Source organism: Thunnus thynnus, chromosome 8 (assembly GCF_963924715.1).
Source record: "Thunnus thynnus chromosome 8, fThuThy2.1, whole genome shotgun sequence".
In the NCBI taxonomy this organism is placed as follows: domain Eukaryota; kingdom Metazoa; phylum Chordata; class Actinopteri; order Scombriformes; family Scombridae; genus Thunnus; species Thunnus thynnus.
In genome coordinates this window covers 28,838,058-28,861,007 of record NC_089524.1, presented here as the reverse complement: position 1 = coordinate 28,861,007, position 22,950 = coordinate 28,838,058, and the positions used below count along the sequence as shown (strand labels likewise).

At 43.3% G+C, this 22,950-nt stretch overlaps 1 protein-coding gene across 4 annotated transcripts in view; it reads left to right on the top strand.

The window, feature by feature from the left end:
• The window catches only part of crocc2 (ciliary rootlet coiled-coil, rootletin family member 2), a 34,485-nt gene extending 11,535 nt beyond the window's left edge, over window positions 1-22,950 (top strand). The window contains exons 6-37 of one of the 4 annotated variants that reach the window (XM_067597810.1): window positions 125-228; window positions 1,353-1,497; window positions 1,953-2,059; window positions 2,638-2,844; window positions 3,653-3,749; window positions 3,939-4,028; window positions 4,130-4,264; window positions 4,969-5,168; window positions 5,587-5,769; window positions 6,183-6,327; window positions 6,430-6,576; window positions 6,663-6,893; window positions 9,239-9,432; window positions 9,934-10,061; window positions 10,426-10,595; window positions 10,738-10,917; window positions 11,175-11,309; window positions 11,392-11,535; window positions 13,802-14,040; window positions 14,150-14,309; window positions 14,401-14,568; window positions 15,747-16,131; window positions 16,274-16,353; window positions 16,559-16,679; window positions 16,770-16,933; window positions 17,025-17,465; window positions 18,041-18,190; window positions 18,271-18,471; window positions 19,657-19,791; window positions 20,758-20,937; window positions 21,064-21,139; window positions 22,664-22,950. In XM_067597810.1, coding sequence (XP_067453911.1) covers window positions 125-228; window positions 1,353-1,497; window positions 1,953-2,059; window positions 2,638-2,844; window positions 3,653-3,749; window positions 3,939-4,028; window positions 4,130-4,264; window positions 4,969-5,168; window positions 5,587-5,769; window positions 6,183-6,327; window positions 6,430-6,576; window positions 6,663-6,893; window positions 9,239-9,432; window positions 9,934-10,061; window positions 10,426-10,595; window positions 10,738-10,917; window positions 11,175-11,309; window positions 11,392-11,535; window positions 13,802-14,040; window positions 14,150-14,309; window positions 14,401-14,568; window positions 15,747-16,131; window positions 16,274-16,353; window positions 16,559-16,679; window positions 16,770-16,933; window positions 17,025-17,465; window positions 18,041-18,190; window positions 18,271-18,471; window positions 19,657-19,791; window positions 20,758-20,937; window positions 21,064-21,139; window positions 22,664-22,950 — 5,529 coding nt within the window. Of the gene's footprint in view, window positions 1-124; window positions 229-1,352; window positions 1,498-1,952; window positions 2,060-2,637; window positions 2,845-3,652; window positions 3,750-3,938; window positions 4,029-4,129; window positions 4,265-4,968; window positions 5,169-5,586; window positions 5,770-6,182; window positions 6,328-6,429; window positions 6,577-6,662; window positions 6,894-9,238; window positions 9,433-9,933; window positions 10,062-10,425; window positions 10,596-10,737; window positions 10,918-11,174; window positions 11,310-11,391; window positions 11,536-13,801; window positions 14,041-14,149; window positions 14,310-14,400; window positions 14,569-15,746; window positions 16,132-16,222; window positions 16,354-16,558; window positions 16,680-16,769; window positions 16,934-17,024; window positions 17,466-18,040; window positions 18,191-18,270; window positions 18,472-19,656; window positions 19,792-20,757; window positions 20,938-21,063; window positions 21,787-22,663 lie in introns of those variants that run through there. The other 3 variants (XM_067597809.1, XM_067597813.1, XM_067597811.1) reach the window with 3 other exon arrangements.

Below are 22,950 nucleotides of genomic sequence, written 5' to 3'. Positions count from 1 at the left end.
AGATTTCCACTGTAATTATGTTTCTTTATAAATATTAGGTAACTGCAAACTTACTACTGCTACCATACACTGAAGTGTTATCAGGATGCCAGTAATGGTGATGTGTGTGTGTGTGTGTGTTCAGCTGCAGGCCCACCTGGAGTCAGCCCAGCGTCAGCAGCGGGCAGAGCAAGATCTCAACATGGCTGTCCAGAACAAGTCTACTCAGTTGGAGGAGGAGCAGAGGCGGTGAGTGAAGGGCACCTTGAGGTGCAGGTAGTCAGGTTACCCAACCAAAGAAACTTGCTCATATTCTGTATTCCTAAACTATACATATTGGGAGAGTTTTAGAAAGAGCTCACAAAATTTGGAATCAAGAAATCAGAAAACCTACAACAGCAGGGAGTCTATTTGGATGCAGCAGTAAATTTATGGGTAAACCTATTAGAAATTTGCTCCCGCTTTTCTTCCTGTTTCTTGTTGAGAAGCAGAAATCAAGCTGAGATATTTCTGAGAAATGTGTGGACCAGAGATATCCCCAGCAGTTTCTTGAGCCTTCCTGCTGTTTCCCTGCTCCCTGCCCCTGCTGCAGGGAGAAGGCAGAACCTGCCTTTGGCAGATAATCTCAGCATCCAATTTGTCAGAGAAAATTAGTGGGACTATGTTGGCTCTCTTCTCTAAAGCATTTTAATGATGCTTCACATTAAGTGTGGGCCAAGCTCTGCAGCTGAGGCCAGATTTTAATACCCTATGATTTATACAGTCATGGAACTTTATTTGAAATGCCCATGGCAGAAACTTTGCCAGAACCTGATAATTTTTACTGCCTAAAATGTCATTTACTGCAGAGTTACCAAGCTTTATCCATCTTAAGCACTTTGCAAAGTAAAGATTAAGCCTACAACCATTACTTATATGTTTTTGCTTGTGATCAGGATTACTGAATCCTTCTTTCCCTGCGTCTCAGTTCCCTTTAAACTAGATATCATCCCATACATGCAAACATGGATGTGGCCCCCTCTCAGACAGATAAGCATACATAGCAATGTGGCATGCTTTGCTGTAACAGGGTGTGTGTTGAGTGTGAGAATGATGTAAAAATTTTTGTAAATGACTCTACAAGTAGATCTGGTTGAAATTAAATCTACTTTGACACAGACGTTATAAAACTGTCACACATGTTCACCCTGTAAGTGCGGTAGGCAAGGGTGGATCTAAAAGCTACAAATCCAAGACTGATATACTGGCTGTATGAATGATGGAGTTTGAGAGCTGTTGGGGGGTCATTGGAAGTTGTAATGACGCTTGTTTGTCAGAGAAGTATAAAAGTTCTTTCAAAGTACTCTCAGTGTCGTAAGGCTTGTTATTTCCAGGTGTGTCAGCCTCAGCCAAGTCAATTCTATGCTACGGGAACAACTGGAGCAGGCAGGCACGGTCAACCAGGGGCTAACGGAGAGCTTGTGGAAGGCCCGCGAAGACATTGAGTTGTGTGATACCCGTCTGCGAAGAGAGCAAGAGGTGAGCAAAACCACAAAAATGAAGTGCTTGAGTCAGAAAAGCAACAGGGAAAGCTCAAGTTTATCCCTCTCTGCACAGAGATTGTGCAATTAAACTCCTGTTGAGTTCACATGGGGTAGGAATTCCATTCATAGCCAGTTTCGTCTATTCACTCTCATTCCCTGTTCATTTCATTGCTATGATTTTTGAGTTGTTGTTTCCTGTGAAAACATTCCAACTGCTGAGGGGGAGGAAAATTTTGTGCAAACAATCTGGCGTTCGTGCTGTAAATGGGCTACATCTGTTGATTCAGGGAAATCCAATTACTTGTATGTGTGCCAGTGTGTGTCCAGGAGTTCCAGTGTTGCATCTGTTTGGGATCACAATAAAATGAGAGGTGCCATCACTTGCTGTAAGCAAACCTTACCACCCACCCTCCAGTTTCTAGTCCCCTTATTGTGTGCTTCTCTCTGCAGACGTGCTCCTCCCGGTTGAGTCGTGAACAGGCTCGTGTCAGAGCCCTGTGGCGCCAGGCCGCCTCCCTGCGGAGCACTTTCAGCCAGCTAAGGACTTTCACTGACAGGTGAGCGTGGCGCACTGCCAGAATCCCTCCGGTGACTGAGGATTCCACAAGAACCCCCACCTCTCTTGTGTCTCACACTCACGGCTGCAACCACAATCCATCTCTCTCAGCCAAGGATCAAAGTGGAGTAGGTCAACAGGGTCGCCAGTCTCACTACTCATTGTTTCCTCACTGGGGGGACAGATAGCTTAAGGTGTCTGTGCTCACTGTTGAAATCATCCATCAGCACATAGCTTGAGCCCTGTAAGACTTGGCTTCTATCATGTTCAACCACTGTGAGCAGTACTGAAGAGTAATTTGCTTTAATAGTGATTGCTCAGCTCATAGACGGCTGTGATCATGTCAGAGGCTGTACTGTAACTTAAACTGAAGACACTTCAAAGTGAGCCCTGATCCCAGAGCTTAATCACTACAGACATCTATCCTTTTCAAATACAAAAACAGACTGTTGTTTAATTACACTAATGGCTCACAACTATATGAGTGAAAACAGTATGTCATCTTTTCTTATCCTTTCAGGTCTCTCACATGTTACAACACACTCTCTAAACCTTGATGCACATGATTCTTTTCAACAGGACTCTGTCTGATATGCGTGGGGAGTGTGTCGCTGCCAGCCAGCAGCTGCATGTTGCTTGTATGAACATGGAGGCCAGACTAACACAGGAGAGCACCTCTAGTGGTGTGGAGATGTCAGCACTGGAGAGGCAGCTGAGGGAGAAGCTCAAAGAGGCCATGCAGCTTCAGGGTCGCTGGGATGCAGAGAAAGTCGAACTTAACTCGAGGTAAAGTCATGTCCAAACCTATCTATTGATCTGGGTCTATTTATCATAAGGATCACGGCAGCCAAAGGAACATGATAAGATATTGCCATACACTGCATTTTTATATCACAATATCAATACATATCATGACATGCATTTTTCTGGAAAACCAATCTAGAAGCTTTTTGCCTGTTTTTGTCAAATATTACCATAAAGCTGTTCTTAGATTAACACCATTGTCCACAATTACCTATTACAATCAGATGCACAAGGGGATAGATACCATTATATATAACAGTACGGCAAAATCTCTGACATTTCACAATATGTTATACTTTTATATTACATCCGTGTTTTTCAGCAATTTTGGTTTGGTCCAGCTGACCAGGGCTGTAGGAAAGAAAAAAGCATCATAAAACAAAGTAGGAATTCTGGGCTCGAGGTCATGTTACGTGCAATCGTTTGTTCAATTGCAAAATGCACATTCTCCCTATCATTGAAAGGAAAGCCAAATACAATCCCCTTGATGGAACCCCAGAACTGTAAATAGGCTTTGATCAGAAAAATCTTGCACGAGGATATTTTTAGTGAACTGCTGCTCTTGTACTGAATGTCAGTGCCTTTTGTATTCAGGATCTTAGCTGGCTTTTGATCTTATCAAAAGTCAATGCTAATCTCAAGTATTGTTTGCAGAGAATATGATAGCGTTGATGGTGGAGTAGAGGAGGAGTACATGCCAGTCTTGTATCTTCAGTGTCTCACGGAACTTTGTGTGTCTGTGTCTGTGATTTCATTCTCTTTCCATTTACACGCATGTTTGTATATCTAGAATCCTGGAGCTGACTGACACAGTGAAGCACCTCCGGAGCCAGAACAGTGAGAAGGACGCCAGCCTTAACACCATGCAGATCAGTCTGGACAGGATGGTGAGACCCAGGGAATCAGGAGTGGGATTTGGCAGATAGACGGGTGGTTAAGGGGGCTAAATTGGCTGTAGTCTGGACCTTGAGCTTGATAAACTCCACAACTTCCTTGTCTAGAGGGGCAAGAGTCTGGGGAATGTCAAACGTGCTCTATGTGTGCTGCTTATCTGACCATAATGGTTTCCTGCTCAGGAGACGAGGAGAACAGAGGATAAAGCAGAGATGGAGGTCCTCCATGCAGAGATCCAAGCCCTCCAAAAAATGTTGAGCCATGTTCACCAGGTCAGAACAAAACCAAACATTTACTGTAACTACAAAGTACAGTTTGTTAGCAGATATTAAACTTTTTAAATCTTTTTCCACTTTCCACTATTAATGTCCAGCTGGTTGGCGTGGAGGGTGATAGCAGTGGCTCTGAAAGTGTGTTCTCATCACCTCTCCATGGCCGGTCTCCTCTGAGGAACACTGTGCTGATGGCCGTGCAGGATGTTCTCTCCAAGAACCAGAAACAAACACAGGTCCAACTAAAGTGTCTTTGCTGCTCTTTTCTCTTTGTACATGTTTTAGAGCAGTGGTTCCCCACCTAAACCCCTCAAATTGGACCCACGAGAAATATGAGCCATCACAAAATTTTGCACATTTCTAGGTTATCTTAATTTTTTTCAGACTTTTTCTCTCATTTTTGCTTTTTCTCTTGCAAAATGTTGTATTTTTACACCTCAGTAGGCTTCTAAAAGTCCTACAAATGAGACTACATGAGAAAGAAAAAAAATTTTGTTTGAACTGGGCAGCTGTGGCTCAGGAGGTAGAGCGAGTCGTCCACTAACTGCAGGGTTGGAGGTTTGATCCCCGCCTCTTCCTGTCCATGTGTCCTTGAGCCAGACACTGAACCCAGATGGTCAGGCCAGTGCCTTGCATGGCAATTCCACCGCTGTCGGTGTGTGAATAGATGACAGGTGACAATTGTAAAGCACTTTGTCCATTAAGGTAGAAAGGTGCTATTTAAGTGCAGTCCATTTACCATTTGAACTGCTCATGTCCAAACTAAGGTCATAACCTATAATGAGGGGTCGAGTATAGCTTCTTTTTTTAAAGAGATCACAAATAAAAAAGGTTGGGAACCGTTTTAGAGAGATAATATGTTTAAAAATTTGTCATTATATTTTACACAAGTAGCTTAACCTACAAATGCACCGCAAATGCTTCCACATACAACCTGCAGGACTTGCGTGGGTGTCTGGATGCTGCCCTGGAGCAAGTGGACACGCTACGTAATCACCTGCAAGGGGGAGAAACTGAGAGGAGAGAGCTGGAGCAGAAGATCCAGGAATTAAGGAAGGAAAATCAGGAGGCTAAAAAAGCTCTGGAGGAAAGCCTCCGAGACAGCAACAGATATCGCTGCTCACAGGAGCTCATCTCCAGGTACACCCCGATTTACACAGTTACTATCCTTTTCCGAAATTGTGTCAGGGCTTCAAGACTGCAGATAAAATAGTACTGGTAGTTGTTTTAATGCTTTTTTTTGCTTCTTTCATGCTGTATTTATGATCTTATTTGTGTGCTCTGTTTCATATTTTCTAGACAAAGGTTTTATTTGGGAGATGGATTTATGTTTAATTAAGTGGATAATCTTCACTATCATCATGTATTGAAACTTTTTGGAAAACGATCTTAATGCAGCAAGTGTTTGTCATGTTAAGTGTCTTGTTTATATTATTTTTGGAAAAATCAAGTTTTAAAACAATAATGATGGTGAAGATCATTGTGCAACATTCGACCTTAACATACTCTCTCTCTCTTTCTCTCTCTCTCTGCCTCTCTCCACTTCCACGTCTCACAGTGAGAAGGGCAGCCTGGAGAAGCTGCTGTCAGGGCTGCAGCGGGAGGTGGACTCCCAGCGTGCCGAGCTGGAGGTTCTGCGGGGCTCGTCACTGGAGCTCCAGAGACAGCGGGACCTCCTGAGGCAGCAGAGGGAGGATCTGGAGACGCAGCTGGCACGCCAGCGCACGGAGGCCCAAAGAGGGTACAGCATTAGCACGCAGAATGACCGTTACACAACGCACATCCCGTCACCCATGATTGTTTTCAAGCTCCTTTTGTTTAGAGTTCAGATCAGTAACACATGTCATTCTCCAGCCGGCAACACACCCAGATGACATTTGGATGAAAATGTAAATGATTTACATTGCATTACTGCACTCATGCAAGAGGGATACTTTTTTTGAAGATTTCTTTTGCAAAAAAAAATTTGATTAGCTTAGAATTGGAGCAGGACATGCGATCCAGTGAAAAAGTAACTCCCTCAGCGTTCTGGCCTTTAACACCAGCATTTCTCCATCTTTCAAAGGGGAGATGGATTACTCTTAAGGGGTTTTGTTTTTATAAATAATGAAACAGTGTGAGAGAGTCATGTATGTGATATATTTTGTGTTTCAGTGAGAGGAGTCTGGAGGAGCTTGAAGGGAAGCACTCCGACTTGCGCAGGGAGCTTGTGACAGTGAAGGAGGCTCTGAGTCACACCACCCTTCAAAAAGAGCTGTTAGAGGATGATAAGGCCAGCCTCGCTCTAGCTCTCAGCAAGGTAGACTGCTGTGTTGTGTGCCAGGTTGTGCTCCTGATACTGTATTCTCTTTGAGGGTCCTACTGGTTTAAATCATCCTGATATTTATGATGCACTCCACAGATGGAGTCCAACAGTGCTGCACAGGAGTTAGTCCTCACCAAACTGCAGAATCAGGAAGCTGCCCTAAAAGATTCTCTGGCCAAAATGGCTGCCCTGAGCGAAGGCTTAGCCAAAGACAAGGTGGAGCTCAATCGTATTCTGCTGCAGGTTAGTAGCCATGCAGTTGCCCTTTAACGCTGATGAAAGTCAGAGTTGAACAGAACAGAAGTGAAATATGTTTGTTTCCGTTCCAGACAGAAGGTGAGAAGGCAGAGCTTGGTGAACGCAGACGGGAAGCCGAAGCGGAGCGGGCGGCAGCCAGGGAGGAGACAACCCGGGTGCAACAGGAAAAGATGAATCTGCTCGCTGAGAAAAAAGCCCTGGAGAGCTACCACAGCCACTTGCAGGATCTGTGCCAGAAGCTAGAAGCAGAGCTGAGCTTGCTGCAGAGGGAGAACACTCAAGCCCTGGAGCAGCACTCTCAGGTCAGGAACCCCCAGCCATTCACACATTTCAGCCTCCATCATCCCAGCTCCCACCACCTGGGAGCATGACGTTGATGTTAACAATAGCTTTCAGCGGGTTCATGGAGCTTGTTGTCACGTTAAAATGTATTGGAAATACTGGACACATCTGCCATGCTTTTTTCTTTCAAATAGGATATGGGGAGCAGTTTGAGCCCCACGCGGTGTTTTATGAGTAACTTGGGACATAACAAGCAGGGGATCTTCATGAACAAATGTGAACTAGGAAAGATAAATAGATAGACATGTGATATCCAGAGGGGGTTTAGTGAAAGACCCAATAAATTAACACCTAAAGTATTCCCATTTTCCCCTCAGCAAATCCAGATCTCCCTGTTTTGTCTCATAAAGAATGAAAAGAATCCTCTTCTGTTTTATTATCTGTTCTGAATGTGAAACTGGGATATCCATGTTGATCTCAGCTAGAATTTTACAAAACTAAACAAATTGACAAATTCCATCCAAACATTTTTAGATAACTTATCTGTAAAAATAAATCAGCCGTGTATAAAACAAGCCCTGAAGTGGCCTCCATTGCACTAAGCTCACGTTTCATCCCCTTATTGGGCGCTACTCACATCCATAACATTGGTGTAATTCATCCACTTTAATATTTATCTAAGGAGAGGCTGAAAGACATCATGTGCTAATATTTAGTTAGTGTGAGTTCATTTTTGTTTAGTTGAAAATTAAATTACAGTGATTGTTGCTTTTCAAACAATTTGTTTCAGTGAAATATTAGAGGTTGTAGGGGCCCATTATAAACTCAACCATTGTGTGACAGTGTGTAAGTAACTGACCTTAAAGGCACAGTGTATCTGGGAAATAAGATCTTATAGTGTACAGAAAATATTTTTTCCATTTCAGAGTAGAGCTTTCTCATTGTTTGAATCAAACCAGTAAAATAACCCATAAAGGAATAGTTTGACATTTTTGGGAAATATGCTAATTCACTTTCTTGCTGAGAGTAAGATGATACCGCTCTCATGTCTGTACACCAAATATCAAGATACAGCTAGCAGTGGATTATCTTTGCTTGGCATGCAGACTGGAAACGGGTGGGGGGGAACAGCTAGCCTAGCTTACCGCCTACCAGCCCCCCTAAAGCTCACTTATTAACATGTCGTATCTCATTTGTTTAATCTGAACATAACATGTAATCTAAAACCGAGAAGTCGTGGTATGGGGGGGGTTAGGTGCCGGAACTCTTTCCTGGCTACCCTGTGGAGTCTTGTCATCACCTTGAGGTTGCCAGGAAGCCAGCAGAAACTTCAGAAAGTCTGGCCTGGCCAAGTACAGATTCTAGCACATAAACCCTTGTAAAACTGCAACCAGTCATTTGTACAGTTCTGTTTTGTTGGGGAATAAATAAAGATATATAACGTGTTAATTACTGAGCTTTAATGGTACTTATAACCTCACTTTTTTACATTTGTAAAGAACCAGGCTAGCTGTTTCCCCGTGCTTCTAGTCTTTATGCTAAGCTAAGCTAATTACCTGCTGGCTTTCACTTTATATTTAGTGTATATATTGTAGTATCGATGCCTCAGATAATGATTTACTCTGACCTCTTTAGACATGTTCAAATTAAATTTGTTGAGGTTGGTAACATATAATGACTTACATTGTGTCCAAATCGATCATGTTTCCATTCAGGTGCAAGTTCCATTTATAGAATTTATAGAAAGATGAATCCCAGGAGAATCCTTTCCTCAGTACCTTCAGACAATAATCTGGAGGTTCCACACGAACTGCACATTTGCCCAGGTCATTATTTTTGTTGCCAGATATACTGTAGATCCTGTGGTGTGTCATAGTGATTTAAATGGTAATTGGAAAAAAAATCATAACCCCACTAATCATTTTTGTTTTGCTTCAGGCAGTGCATTTGTTATGGCCCTTCAGTTCCTATAAGATGTCATAAATTGCTTTAGGTTTTGTTAAATTTATGCTTCTTTACAGCAAAATGAAGGGTATGCAGAGTTCAATATTAGTACACCAAATGTGGCTGCATAAAATGTAGAGGTTGAGTAATTCATTCTCATTCCAACACATACACATTACCAAATATAATGTAACTGTTACTATAAGAGTTCCTCCTGCTATTCACACTCTTGCTCATTAAAAGTTTGGTTCCACACTGTTTTCTGATGATGCATTAACAATACAGTTATGGAGCATGTATGCTATAGCTTAAATACATACAATCATATGCTGTGTTCCTTTGTTTACTATGCCTGTTTGAAGCAAAAAAGTTTAAATGAATTGCTTGACGGCATTTTGTATTTGTGTGTGTCGGTCTCCAGGTCAACAGGCATATGCAGACTGTGTCAGAGGAGCTGTGTGCGTGCAGGAAGGAGCTTGAGACACAGACCACAGCCCTAAAGAGAGCTACCCATGACAGGGAGGAGCTGGCCAAGGACAAGGCTGCTCTGGATGTCAAGCTCAACTCCGCTGAGCGAAAGTCCTGTGGTCTCACGCAGGAGCTGGTTGCACTTAGGTCTGAGTGTTTTCGTGTATGTGTGTGCGTGCATGTTTATGTGTTCTGACCTCTGAAATGTTTGGGACCAATTTCAGATTGTCCCCAATTTGTTTCCACTGCAGTTGCATTCAGCACAAACAGTAAAATGCTTTCTGACGTCACTGGTTAAGGTTAAGGTCAGGGTTGGGGTTAGGCGTATATCAGTTATGGTTAGGGAAGGACTCTAGGGAATGTTAGTCAATGCAGTGTCCTCAAAAGCATCATAAACGACTCTATGGCTGTAACATTGTGTGTTTGTGTAAGGCCAACTGCCAATGTGTATTTGAGGTTGTTTTGACTTTCTAAGCAAATTTTACTCTCTGAAGCTCAGCGAGTCTTGTGTAACAAGAGTCTTTAAGTAACATGGTTTTATTTGGAAACTATGCTCATGATGGATCATTGGATTTTATGACCTTCTACACCTAGTAGTTCAAAGGTCTTTTTTTTCAGAGCTCAAACCACTTTACCGCTGTGTTCCAGAGCAGAGAAGCAGTCCCTGGAGACAGCTCTGTTTGAGAGCCAGGAGCTTGGCTTGTCTCTGGAGGCCGAGTGCACCCGGATTGAGGGGGAGAGGCGCAGCTTACTCCTGGCTAACGAGGCCTTGACGCGTGAGTAGCCCCCTCCCTCAGAGACCCCGCTCTCCTCCGTGCCAAGCCCCCTGGCCATGAAGCCTTTCCAACAGCCCACTAGAGATCCATATTTCAGCTGTGAGCTCTGCAACAGCTGGGTTGTGGGATCACTGGAGCTGCTTTCTCAGCTGACCTGGGTCCCACCACTCCACACAAACACACATGGATCAGATAAGTGGTGTTAAGCTAGCATGTTCCACATAAAGATACGGATGAGTATCGCCTATAAATAAAAGTCCAAAAAGAATCTTGCTGATCCTGGATCATCCTCCTTGTATGATGAGTGTCTCCATGTAATAATTGTGAGATGTTTATAGGGGTGTGGGTGCATTTGTCTGTACAGGTGATGCTGCTAGGATGCGTGTGGATGCTGAGCGCCAATTCGCACAGAATGCACAAGAGCAGAGAAACTTGGAGGAGAAGCTGGCCCAGGTGGAGAGGAATGTCCTGCTGACCCTGAACAACAGAGAACAAGTTCACAGAGAGCAGCTAGAGGCTGAACGCAGGCAAAAAGTACAATACGACTTACATGGATAGGCCTGGCTCTGACAGTGTCACATCAGATGTTGTGGTTATACTGTATATTATCTTAGAAGGAGTGTGTGTGTGTGTGTGTGTGTGTGTGTGTTTGTGTATGTGTTTTTGTGGTTGACAGGAGCAGCAGTGTGCGGAGCTGACGGTTCAGCGGGAGCAGGCTGAGGAGCAGCTGCGTAGACAGTGTGAGGAGCTGCGCGTGCACAGCCAGAAGGAGCTGCAGCAGGTGCAGGAGGAGCTGGCCAGGCTGCAGCAGGACTGCAACCAAAGCCTCCTGCAGGCTGAGAGTGAGAAGCAGCAGGTGTGTGTTGTGGTCTTCATAGGTTTGTTTTGGTTTTTTAGATTGTTTATGAACCATAAAATGGGTAAAAAGGGCAGTCCAAGGGTAAGGGTCATAACTACAACATCCCAAGTTCTGTCATCACAACTGTCTAGTGCAAGACACTAGGTCCATACCTAGTGTCTCAGTGGAAGTTTATCTAAGTATGTGAGCCAAACTAACTTCTTTTGGCAAGTTATATTATAAATGACCCTGACCTCGCAGTCTGTTGTGCCCAGGCTTTGTCCCAGAAAGAGGCAGAGAAAGCTGCCCTCACAGAGAAGGTAGCAGGCCTGCAGCAGGACCTGGCCACAGCTGGCATGGAACTGGAGCACACACGGAGGGAGGCACTTAGCAAACAGGAGAAGGACAAGGTAAGGTCATATTGGCTCTGGTCACTTTTCTTGTTCTGTATGTATCACCCAGCTGACTGAATTGTGTTCCTCTGTTTTCCAGAACACAATGGCTGTTCTCCAGTCTGAGTTGCAAGACTTGCGAACTCAGTTTGAAGAGTCTTTGAACTCTCGTGAGAATGCTGAGAGGAGTCTGACTGAGCAGGTCAGAGAGTTGAACCAGCAGAGAGAACATGCACAACAAGAGGTGAGAACTTTCACAAACTTCAACTCACATCAGTTTTGTTCTGCCTTTCTTTTTAATATAAACATTGTGCTTGTCTGTTCAGTGGCGCCAGTTTATAATATTTATTGCGATGATGACTCATACAGTACAGGACTACTGTCAACGTTAAGATGAAATTAGGATGTTTGGATGATTTGATCAGAGAACTATAAAAAATCATAGAATATATAGGTTGTATGTAACCAGATAGATGGCAAAGGTGCGTTGTAGGATCATAGAAATGGATAGGAAATTTCAGGCTTGTTTGGCTTGGCATGGGATGGGAGGCCTGGGATATGCTTCCACTGGGAGGGGGAGTTTGTACCAATTAGTACCAGTGTGAGGGAGAGCCATTTACCATAGGCCTCTGTTGACATTGGCTGATGCCACGGAGACTTTACTAGCATCAGGGTGCCATCAGGTGCAGAGTGTGCAGGGCCAAATCCTACAAGGAGAGGTGGTGTCCACTCTTAGGACTCCTGCTCAGCTCTCTCTTTCTGTGTCTTTTTCCTGTCAAGCCCTCTGGAGGAAAATTTAGTTCCATTGACCTTAATATAAACATAAAAGTGCAATTAGAGACCATAATTTTGGCCCTGTGACATACCTCTCTGAGCCAAATGAGAGCAGTAAATCTCATCTCAAGGGGTTGCTTGAGGTCAGGATTCCAGGCATGGGGTCGCTGGGCGTCTTAGTGAAACAACAAACTCACAGTCACCTCATTAAGATGTTACTGCAGAGTTGTAAGGGCCTCACCATGCCTTGATTTAAATGCCTGCTTTCCCTGGAAAAGCGGATTGTTTATCTGTGTGGGACTTTTCGATTTCAATAAAAAAAGCAAAGATGGGGATCATCCTGTCTTCGCTCTGTCTCCTTAGTCTTGTCAAAGTATAGTGAATGAGGTTGTGTGGAGCCAGAGCAGAAGAGTTTTGTGGTTTGGACAGCCCTCCCGACTGTATATCAAGTCATGCTTCAGCGACGCTGTCATATTTGGCCGCCACCCCTGCTCGTTTCCTTGTTTGATTATTTTCACTAATCCCATCCGGGGATTCTCATGTCGGACAGTGACAAAGCAGGAGTGAGAATGTGCGACAGAGAGCTGGAGAGCATGAAAGAGGAGTAAAGCAAGGGGAGAGAGGGAGAGTTAGAGGGGGGGGAGGTCACGGTCCCTGGTACCATAATATGAAATCAAAGTTTGAGTTAACCCCTTATGTAAATAAGCCAGTGGGGGGAGTGTTTATTTTCTCCCTTGCAGCAGCGAGAGGCTGGCTCCGCTGGGACTCCGGGTCCCCCTCTCTCATCCACATAACACAACACTGCTGCCCTCATATTCTCTGCCCCTCTCCTCCGCTCTGTACCCCGTTCACCCCCACCAAAAAAATCAGATAAAATAAAGTATAATTGGCCAGATCAGCACTGGCTTGTTTTTTCTCACATTAGAGTTTATGAGAAAGAACCATCTTGTGTGGCCTCTGAACATAACACTCCTTTACTTCTCCTCCTTCTCATCCTGCTCCTCATCCTCCTTCCCCTCCTCCACCACCACCTCCGGGGGGGGGGAGCTGTTTATCATGTTGCTCTCTGTGGATTCTTTACACCGCGAGCTGCAGCAAGGAGATGGGGAGAGACAGCACCTGGCTACAGGCCCATCTGGCTCTTATCCATGCCCAGATAAGCTCTGTCCTCCCTACTTCTCTCGCTACACACAAGATGTTGCCATAAAACAGAATATAGGTCATACAGTATCTTGAAATTGTGCACAGAGCACTTAAAAGAGTAAATGTTGAGGCTTTCAAACAGTAAAGCTCATATATGTTATCTTACCCGAAATCACTCTCCTATTTTCAGGGATTTTTCCTTTTTGATTCCAGTGATATTACATATGTGTTAGATCAGTTTAATTGACATTTTTGATGAACTTTGAATATATTAAAAACTTTTTTCTATGTTGTTTGTTGTGGTGGTTTTATATTGAAAACAGACAGATTTTTAAAGCAGTTTAAGACTTAATTTTCTTTTGTAAGTCCTCATAAACTCTTTAATAAACTATGTTTATATTCACTTGAAATTACATCACCAAATAAATTCTGGATTGGGTGGACAACCCATTAAGAAAACTATGCACAACAAGAAGTACACTTGTATCCGTTAACCTCCTAAATAAGTAGTTTACTTCGTTTATCCATAAGGCCTCCTAATTAATATACCCTCATTTGTATATCATGCCTTTCATTCTCCATAATCTGGACAGTTAGAGGGCCTTCGTCAGCAGCTGCAAGAGACAGAAGATGGACTTATTAAAGGTCGAAGGGATCTGATTGAGGCTCACAGGGAGCTCCAAGAGTGTGCACAGGAGCGGGACAAACAACGAAAAGAAGCCTTGGACCTGAGGAGGCTCTTAGGTGATGAGACCAGAGAGAAAGAGGCCATCCAAGCCTCAAACCGGGAGCTAAGATCTTTCATCAAGAGAGCAGAGAGTGACAATAGCAGGTACGGCTATCAGGCAGGTTCCCTGTAAATACAGTAGTTCTGTTTGTCTAGCAGTGATGGATATTTTTGATGCATTCGGTCATGTTAACTCCAAACATATCTTGATTAGCTTGAGAAGAGCTGTGGAGGAGAAGGAGCAGAAAGTGTCCGTCTTAGAGGAATGTAGGAGCTCCATGCACCAAGAGGCAACCACTCTGCGGAGCAGTATGAGAGAACTGGAGAAGTCTCGCCTGCAGGCACGCAGAGAGTTGCAGGAGCTGCGCAGACAGGTGAAAGATTATTGAGGTCACTGGTTTCCATCTGATTTATTTTAAATAAAGGATTACATTCAAGCATTATGTGATCTGTTAACATGAGCAGGTAAAGGTCCTCAAAGGCGAGAACAGCCGACAGGAACAGGAGCTGCGAGAGCTGCAGGCGCGGGTATGTCAGGAGGAACAGAAGGAGGAGGAGGCACTTCGCGAGGCTTTCAGTCTGAGGCAGAGATTGCTGGAGTGCGAGGCTGGCAGAGAAGCAGCGCTGAATGAGGTAGAAAGCCTCCGGGAATTAGTCTGTTAACAACATGCTAGAGCAAACATTCCAGCTTTGCATACATACTTGAAGAATACCTGCCATACTCATGCAGAGACAGAGAACATGAATCATGGCACACTATACAGTATATTGCACTGTAACAGGGATGAGGTTTATTTTTAAATCTTTTATGAATTTAACCAAACATTCTTTATTTCATTCGCAGAACTTTAAGAAATTAAAAAAGTAGAGTATGTCTTTGGATAAATTGTGTGGTAAAGTGTAAGGAAAAATCAATTTTCAACCTCTTCTGTCCCATAACCTCCTTTTTAGGGTCCAAAATTCTCATGACCACAACAGTCAATGCTCTTGAGTTGTCAAGTGAATGTATGACATACTTTTGAATTCTGTTTCCAAGAGCATGGAGGCACCTTAAAATGGATAATACATTATTATGATATATAAAGTCTGGTTAATGTATCTTTCTTTTAAAATAAATCCAACAAATATCAATACACCAGTCTTTGAAATATCTTGTGACCTTGACCACCCAGAAAGTGCCCCAGCCCTGAAGTTGAAAAGCTCTGCTATAAAGACATAAAGAGGGATCAAAATTCCAAAGTATGTTGTTTTTAAATTCTACGTCTCAGCCATAATTCTTGTATCTCTTAACCTCTTATAATTAAGTTTAGAGAAAAGATTCTGGAACACCATCAGTGGACATCAACCCTCTACAGAAACCATGTCCCTATTTTTTACACAGTTAACTGTCACTAGATAACACTCATTGTTTTTCATCACTGTAGTTAGAACCATGTTCCATCCACCATCTATTTACTGATATACAGCTCACTCAATGAAAGCTCACCACCAATTAATCCAAGCAAGGGAATTTAATTGGCAGATTATCATGTAAAACAAGGACACCACACTGTGTATCAGTAGAAAACTGAACTGGGCTTTCATAGCCTTGTTACATTTCCATTTGTACATATAAAAAAATACAACAGTATGTAGCTAAATGTAACAGCTGACAGAAAATTCAAGGAGTTGACAATTTGTGTCTTCAAATTGTAAAAGATTATAAGTCATCTTAAAAGTACTATAAGCACATGGGTTGTGACCTGTATAGATGTACAGAAAATCTAAGAAATCTACAGAATATAATAAATGGATTCTATGTTTCTGTGCAGGTTGCAGGTCTGCAGCGTCGTGTGGTGGAACTGGAGACAGTGGAGCATCAGAAGCAAGAGCTGCTGCAAGAAAGAGAGGTTTATCAGCAGCAGAGTGACCAGAGGCACAGAGAAACCACTGCCCAGCTGGAGGGAGCACTAGAGGACGCCATGGTCCAGATCAGTGAACTGACTGAGCAGGTTGGCCTTGTTGAGAGCAAGGCCCAAGGCCTGGAACAGCAGCTGGGCCTGAGTGATGCCAAACGCCGGGACCTGGAGCTCAAGCTGGCAGGGTTGTATTCAGCTCTGCGCCGCACTGTTGGCATCAGCCGTACAGGCCTTTCACACACACCTGGGTCCCATAGACGGTCTGCGTCTCCCTGGAGAAACCAAATACAAGTGAAAGGTATGGTCATTCACTTTCATTACAGGATATCATCATGCCATTTTTCTTTCGGCGATATGGAGATGCATCAATGAATGTGGTCTCTGGTTAGGGGGAGACAATGTGACAGACAGACCTGTGTTTTCCATGTCTTGCGGTGAAGATGAAGAGATGGATGTGAACTCAGTGCAAACAGCCCTCCGGGATCTCCAGCAGGAACTCAGGGACACACAAAGAGACAGGGTATATTTGAACTTCATCTTAATAAGACACAAACCTCAAACTCTGAGTGTGACTGAATGAGACTGTTGACCTAAAGTTGATCTGTTTTTCAGATCACCAGATAAAAAAGGTCAACATTCTTAAATTGAATACTCTTATTAAATATTCAGTGTTTATGTTCATTTTTTACACTTTTTAAACTCAACATTCTTTTTTCTTTTTTTAGGATGAAGCCAAAGCTCAGATAGTCAGTCTAAGTCAACAGTTGACAGAACTCCAAGGCAACCAGGATAAGTCAGTCACTCAGGTGCTACAACTGCAGAAGTCTTTGAAGCAATCAGAAGAGGGTAAGAAAACCTTTGGATCCTATGAGCATAGTGTAAATATCAGGTATTAAATCTGTTTCTAAATACAGCTTATATAACATGTTCTTCCAGGAAATCGAAAGATGGCAGAACGATTGCACGAGGCACGCACATCCCTTTCCCTGCAGGAGGAAGTAGCACGACGTACAGAGCGAGAGAAGATAAGCTTTGAGGAGGAGGTGGCTCAACTCAGGAATACTCTGCAAGCTGCTGAGGCTGAGTCCAAGGCACTGCAGGTGTGTAAAAGGCAAAAAAATAGGTATTCACAGAAACCCATACAGCATCTTCAGTGACAACTAATAAACTACCACGCCAATTCTCTCACAGGACAAACTGGAGCTCTTGCAGGGCTCAGAATCTCATGCAAATGCAGAACAACGGAAGCTGAAGGAGTCTCTGGAGGCCGCTGAGAACAGAGTTAGCCGTCTAGTGCTCGCCCAGCGCACCCTTGAGGGTGAGCTACAGCGGGCCCAGCTCAGGGCAACAGAGCTGGATGCAGGCACTGGGGCACTGCAGGAGAGACTGACAGAGCTGAGGAGGAAGCTGGGTGAGAGTGAGGATCGGTGTGTAGCTCTGAGGGTCAGCGAGGAGAGGCTGGCCACATCGCTGGCTCGAGCTGAGCAGCATGAGAGCCAGCTGAGGGAGCAGAACCACAAATTGTCAAACACCCTTAGTGACAACAGGGCCAGCACAGGAGCCCTGCAGGAACAAATAACACAGCTGCAGAGGGCTCTTACTGCCAGTGAGCAGGACCGAAAGCTGTTGCAGGTACAGTCTATCACCTAGTCACACTCTACCACAAGATATGTCAACAAGATGAATACTGGAGGAGGAAGGTAAAGGAACAAACTGTAAGCAGAAGGGAATTTGAAGACAAACATTCCTTCATTTGTGTTGCATAAAACAAGTCATTTGCACTGTGTATTTTTAATTTGTAAGACTTTCTCCTCTCTCAGTGTAAGGTTGTTGAATTGAAACTTCAAAATGAGATGAATAGCCATTACTGTGCTTTGATTTACAGTGCAGCTATGTAACCTTCTCAGCTCCAGACTGAGCATTTTTTATTTACATTTGCTGCTGTGGTTTTCCTGACGGACCTCAAAGACTGAGCAATAAAATGCTCAGGCAAGCTCATTAATTCTCTGAGAGCTTCTCAGGAGAGCTTTCCGGTCTTAGTTTGGGACCGCACTTTAAAGATACTGAACAAACAAAAACATGACATTCTTGGTATAAATCTCTTATTTTTCTATAAAGCTGGCGGGTCATTGCAGTAAAAAGTAAGAAAAAGTTCCCAACTCTTGCCTGCGCCTTTAAACAATATGTCACCATGCATGTGCCCATAGGAACGTCTGGATAAAACACGAGATGCCCTTTCAGAGACTAAGAGGCTGAATCACACACTAACAGAGCGGACCCAGTACCTTCAAAGAGCCCAAGAGGACTCAGAGCTTAAAAATTCTGAGCTGGAGAAACATAACAAAACACTGAAGGAGGTGAGTCACACCGAGGTGAAGATATAAAGGTGTAAAAGTTGAGGCTCCATTTTGATGTACTGTACTATACTTTGTCCCAGAGTCTGAAGCAACAACATGAGGCTGAACTGCAGGCTCATGGGAGCTCCCAGCAGCTGCAGAGAGAGAGAGAGGAACTCCAACACAAGGTTGCAGATCTCCAAGGTTCTTTGCAAAAGCTACAGAGTGAGAGAGCAGAGCTGGAGAGGGTGCTGGCGCGCCTCAATAAAGACAAATCTGCACTCAGAAAGACACTGGAAAAGGTGAGCTGCTGCACTATATTTTGACCCTATCCTTTAGAATTAGGTCAAAATCCTCTCTTTGCATCCTTTATCTCCTCTTTGAAGTCAGAGGTGTTTCTGATTAGGAAGGCATGTATTGAAAAATGAATTGCCTCAAGTATAATAAATACTATAAAAATGATCAATGAGAGATTGTTGCAGCAATTTAGTATTGCATTTCTATAAAATTGAGGGATTTAGCAGAGACAGATTTTAAAAAGCCAAGGCAGAGATAATCTGACTCATCCCTTTTATGGGTCACGTTCCAAAAACAATGAATCCCACACTTCCCATAATTCAACATGGTAGTAACTTTCATTTGAAACTCCCTAACTGGTGCACACAAAATATTTTAAATTCTCATGTAATGTCACAGGCTGAATAGTACTCCACATTACTAGTACATTTACTTTGAAATGTAAAATTGGTGGGATGCTCCTTTAAAGGAAATGTAAAAACTATATATGACAGAGTAAGAAGTTATAAAAATATAACTACTGTAGCAGTACAGTATCTGATACTGATACTACCCTAATGCTGACAATGAGAGGCAGTTTCACAATGTTATAGCTAAAACAGCAAAGGTTTGATCCCTTTTGTTCTGAAGCTGGACCACAACATTAAACAGCTTTTGGTCAGGGGACCTAAAAAGTCTTGGTGCTGAATATGAGGTAAAAGATCAAAATATATGAGGGAGCCAAACCACAAAGGACTTTAAATGTAATTAAAAGCATCTTAAAGTTGATTCTACAACTGCTGGAAGCCCCTGTCAGTACAGAGGCCAGGACTGAAGTAATATGCGTTTAGTGGTCAGAAGGCTTGCTGCCACATTCTGGACCAACTGAGGACATACAGTTGCCGAAGCATTAAGACACATAAATGAGCAGTTACATTAATCTATGCAAGAGGAGGATAATGATTGGATAATTTGCTGTTTTATTGCACTGCAGTTTGTCATTTGTTCAATATTATTTGTTCTACACATTCATCTTTGTCACACACTGTATGAAGTAATCCAGAAAGTGATGGAAACATGTAGGTGGGAGAACTGTGAGAACCAAAACTCTCTGTGCTTGGCTTCTGCTACACACATTACAGGAAGGCACATGAGTGGAGAACAATCATGGTAAAGTCGTTCACATTATGTCACCCTCGTGCTGTTGTCAGGTGGAGATGGAGAGGCTGAGGAGGGAGGAGGAGGTGGCAGCGGCGGCAGCCAGAGAGAAGGAACAGTTGGGGCAGACTGTCCGCAGCCTGGAGCAGGAGCTGGCTGGAAAGCAGGATGAGGTGCAGACTCTACAGGTGAGAGAAGAGGGGATCACATAGTGGGGGTGAGGATTTGGAATGATCTCTACAGATAAAAGATGTGTTTACTGTCACTGCCGAAATAAATTAGTTTTGAGAAGTACAGAAGAAATGTGCCAAATATTGCAGACTAACAGACAAACAGCCCATCAGATATAAAGATATTTAGCAGAGATAGACAGGAAACTGCTGGTTGCTACACAGTCACACCAGACAGCCAGCCATTGACTGGTGACATCATGGGACAAATCCAAAATCTCCCAAAAAGTAATTTTTTTTTTTAGTATAAATGGGAAAAGTTTCTCAAATGAATAAAGCCTGATAGAATATTTTCTCAAATGTCTCAAAATATCGAAGCTTTTAAATTGAATGTATTCGATTTCTTAAATGAATAAGGCCTCTCTAACTTTGCTGAACATACTTTCAGCCTCAGCGAGTGCACTTGCACACTTGCCTGCTGTCACTGCACTCTTGTACTTTATCAGCAGTACATACACTTTTAATAAAAGGTTTATAACACACTGTAATGTAGTTGTAAGCAGATATAAGTGTTTATTAATGTTAATTTATTTGTCAACAACTACAACTCCTCCTGTGGGCACCCATAAGTGGAGATAATGAATGACAATATAGCAAAACATAGTTGTAATAATATATGTCTTCATGGGAGAAGTTATACAGTAATTGTTGAAACATACACTACATTAATATACACTTAAAATGTCCTCATAGCTGTCCTTATATATGTATATATAGGAGGGGTTAAAGTAAAAGGTAAAGGGAAACATGTTTTCTAGTTGGCCAGGTGAGAACCCCTGTGAGCCCAGGGTCGTGACCTCAGTAACCCCAGGGGCAGAGAACCTTCATGCTCGCCCTCTGCTCAAGTTCTGATTATAGCAACAAGAGGAGACTCTTTTGTAACCTATTTTCAATTATATATAAACCTATGTGAATTGGGTTTAGGCCCAAATCTCCCAGTTGGAGCACTGTCATGCACAGCGCCTTCTGGAGGTGACAGCCCGCCATCACCAGGAGCTGGATTTGGAGACAGATCGTCTGAGAGACAGTCAGCTCCAAGCGGAGCAGGTCTTGGAGACAAGGGAGAAGGCCCATCGCCAGAGGGTCAAATGCCTGGAGGAACAGGTATTTTAATTCTAGCTGTGGATAATTTGTTGGCAAGGCCATCTTCCTCCTTTTGTAAATTAGGTTGTTATGTCTGTGTGTTTGTCTACCGGTCTTCTCACTTTTCTGTTTCTTTGCTTTTCATAGGTGCTGACTCTCAAAGAGCAGCTCGATCAGGAGACAAGAAGACGACAGGCCTATTTCAATCAGATGCTACAACCTGGTGTGTAGACAGAGACCCTGCAGTGAAGTATGTAGCACCTCTGGCTTCCACATTCACTGCTCCTCTGGCAGCCTCCCAAAAACACTATGTTACAAGCTACATCCACATTTCGACACGCATACACACACACATACAAACACACTCCCAAGGCGTTTGCTCCCACCCATGCACATGTGCACACCGGATTACATTAATCTGCAGGAAAACTCAACAACAACAAACAATGAGTGTTTTGTTTATAAGTGGACTGGATGTGCCAAATTGTTTTAAGGATTTCCTCTGGCTCGCTGCAGTTGGCGTTTCTAAGTCTGTTTATGCTGTGTCATTTTTAAGGAAACAATGTGATGAAAGGTTTCCTTGGTTGGTGCTTCATTCTTCTCTTATAATTGTTCGTATACTCATTTTTCATACCGATCAATTACCTATTTTATATGTCATAATCACTGTTTGTGTATCCTAATGAGAATATAAAGTCCAAATATTTACAATGAGCAGATTTCAAAGTGATTTCTCATTGTTTCAGGCTGTGATAAAGATTCTATAGTGTAGCTGGTTTATTTCATTATGTATTGTGTATTTCACTCGATCAATATTAGTGTTGGCAAAAGCTGTGATTGTTTTTAATAAAACTGAGTTGTATCAGAGAATAGTTATGTGATAATCAGTGATGTTTATTCTGCTGGCTGCATAACTTTGTTGTGGAAAAAAAAAAGTTTTCTGTGAACTTTGTGAAAGACAGCACTGCCCTTTCATGGCATGTGAGTTCTAGCGTTTGGTTCGCACCATTAAAAGCCTTTGTGGATTTAGTGTTGTGGGTGAGAGAATGACCTTCGCTCTCTGTTGCCAGCGCTGTCTTCAGTGTTTTCTTTCAAAGATCGCTGCAGACTCCAAGGTCTGTGGGGATCATCATTCCTTGAGAGTTTCGCTGGCAATCCCTCTGTAATCCTTCACGACCCTAAAATCTGGAGATAATATGTGGTCTTCCCCTTGCTGATTAGAAACCACAAATATGTTGTGCTTTCCATGTTGTTGTTTTCATCCACATGTGCATCTACTCTGAGTAAATATCTTAAAAGCAAGTATTTCCTTTTCCCTCTTTCCTTCATTTCAGTTCTTACTCTCTCCACACACACTTGCATTTTCACAACAGTGCACATGCATGTCTCCTGACTTGTATGCCGTGGTAACTGTACATAGTAGGAGTTTCACTGAAAGGGGAAAATCTTGTCAGTTTCTTTAAAGCAGCCCTTTGATTATCATAGATCCGCCCAGTGGTTATCCAGTTACCGGCCTCTTTTCAGCTATTGGCTGGAAGGAGCTAATTATGCAAGGTAGTGAATCCCTGTGGGGGAGGTGGGGCCAAAACTGAAAGAACTCCTTTGGCAGGCAGAATAGAGCTTTTATTGAGGATATTTCTAAGCTGACCATCAGGGACCAAATCGCTGGATTGTTTAAAAAAAAAAAAACATCTCAGCTGAATCACGCTGCTCCCCCTCTTTCATTCCTTCCCTCGTTTCATTGCAGTGAGACGGAGTGTAGCTCATGCAGTACCCAGCAGCAAGCAGAATGCAAGGAATCTACAGTATTCCCCTGTCTCACACAAGAAGCCCAGTTCACTACTAAAGGACAAGTGGGGAGAGAAAGAGGCAGAGCCAGAGAGCAGTCAGGGGAGGATTCAGACTGCTGTGGTTGAGAGGAGGAACGTACGGTCTTGTCCTGTTCTGCTCTGCTCTGCTCTTGTTGCCTCAGGTGTGTGCGCTCCTCCCTCTCCTCCGTGGTGCCTGCTGTCAGCTCCATCCCTGGGTGGCTGA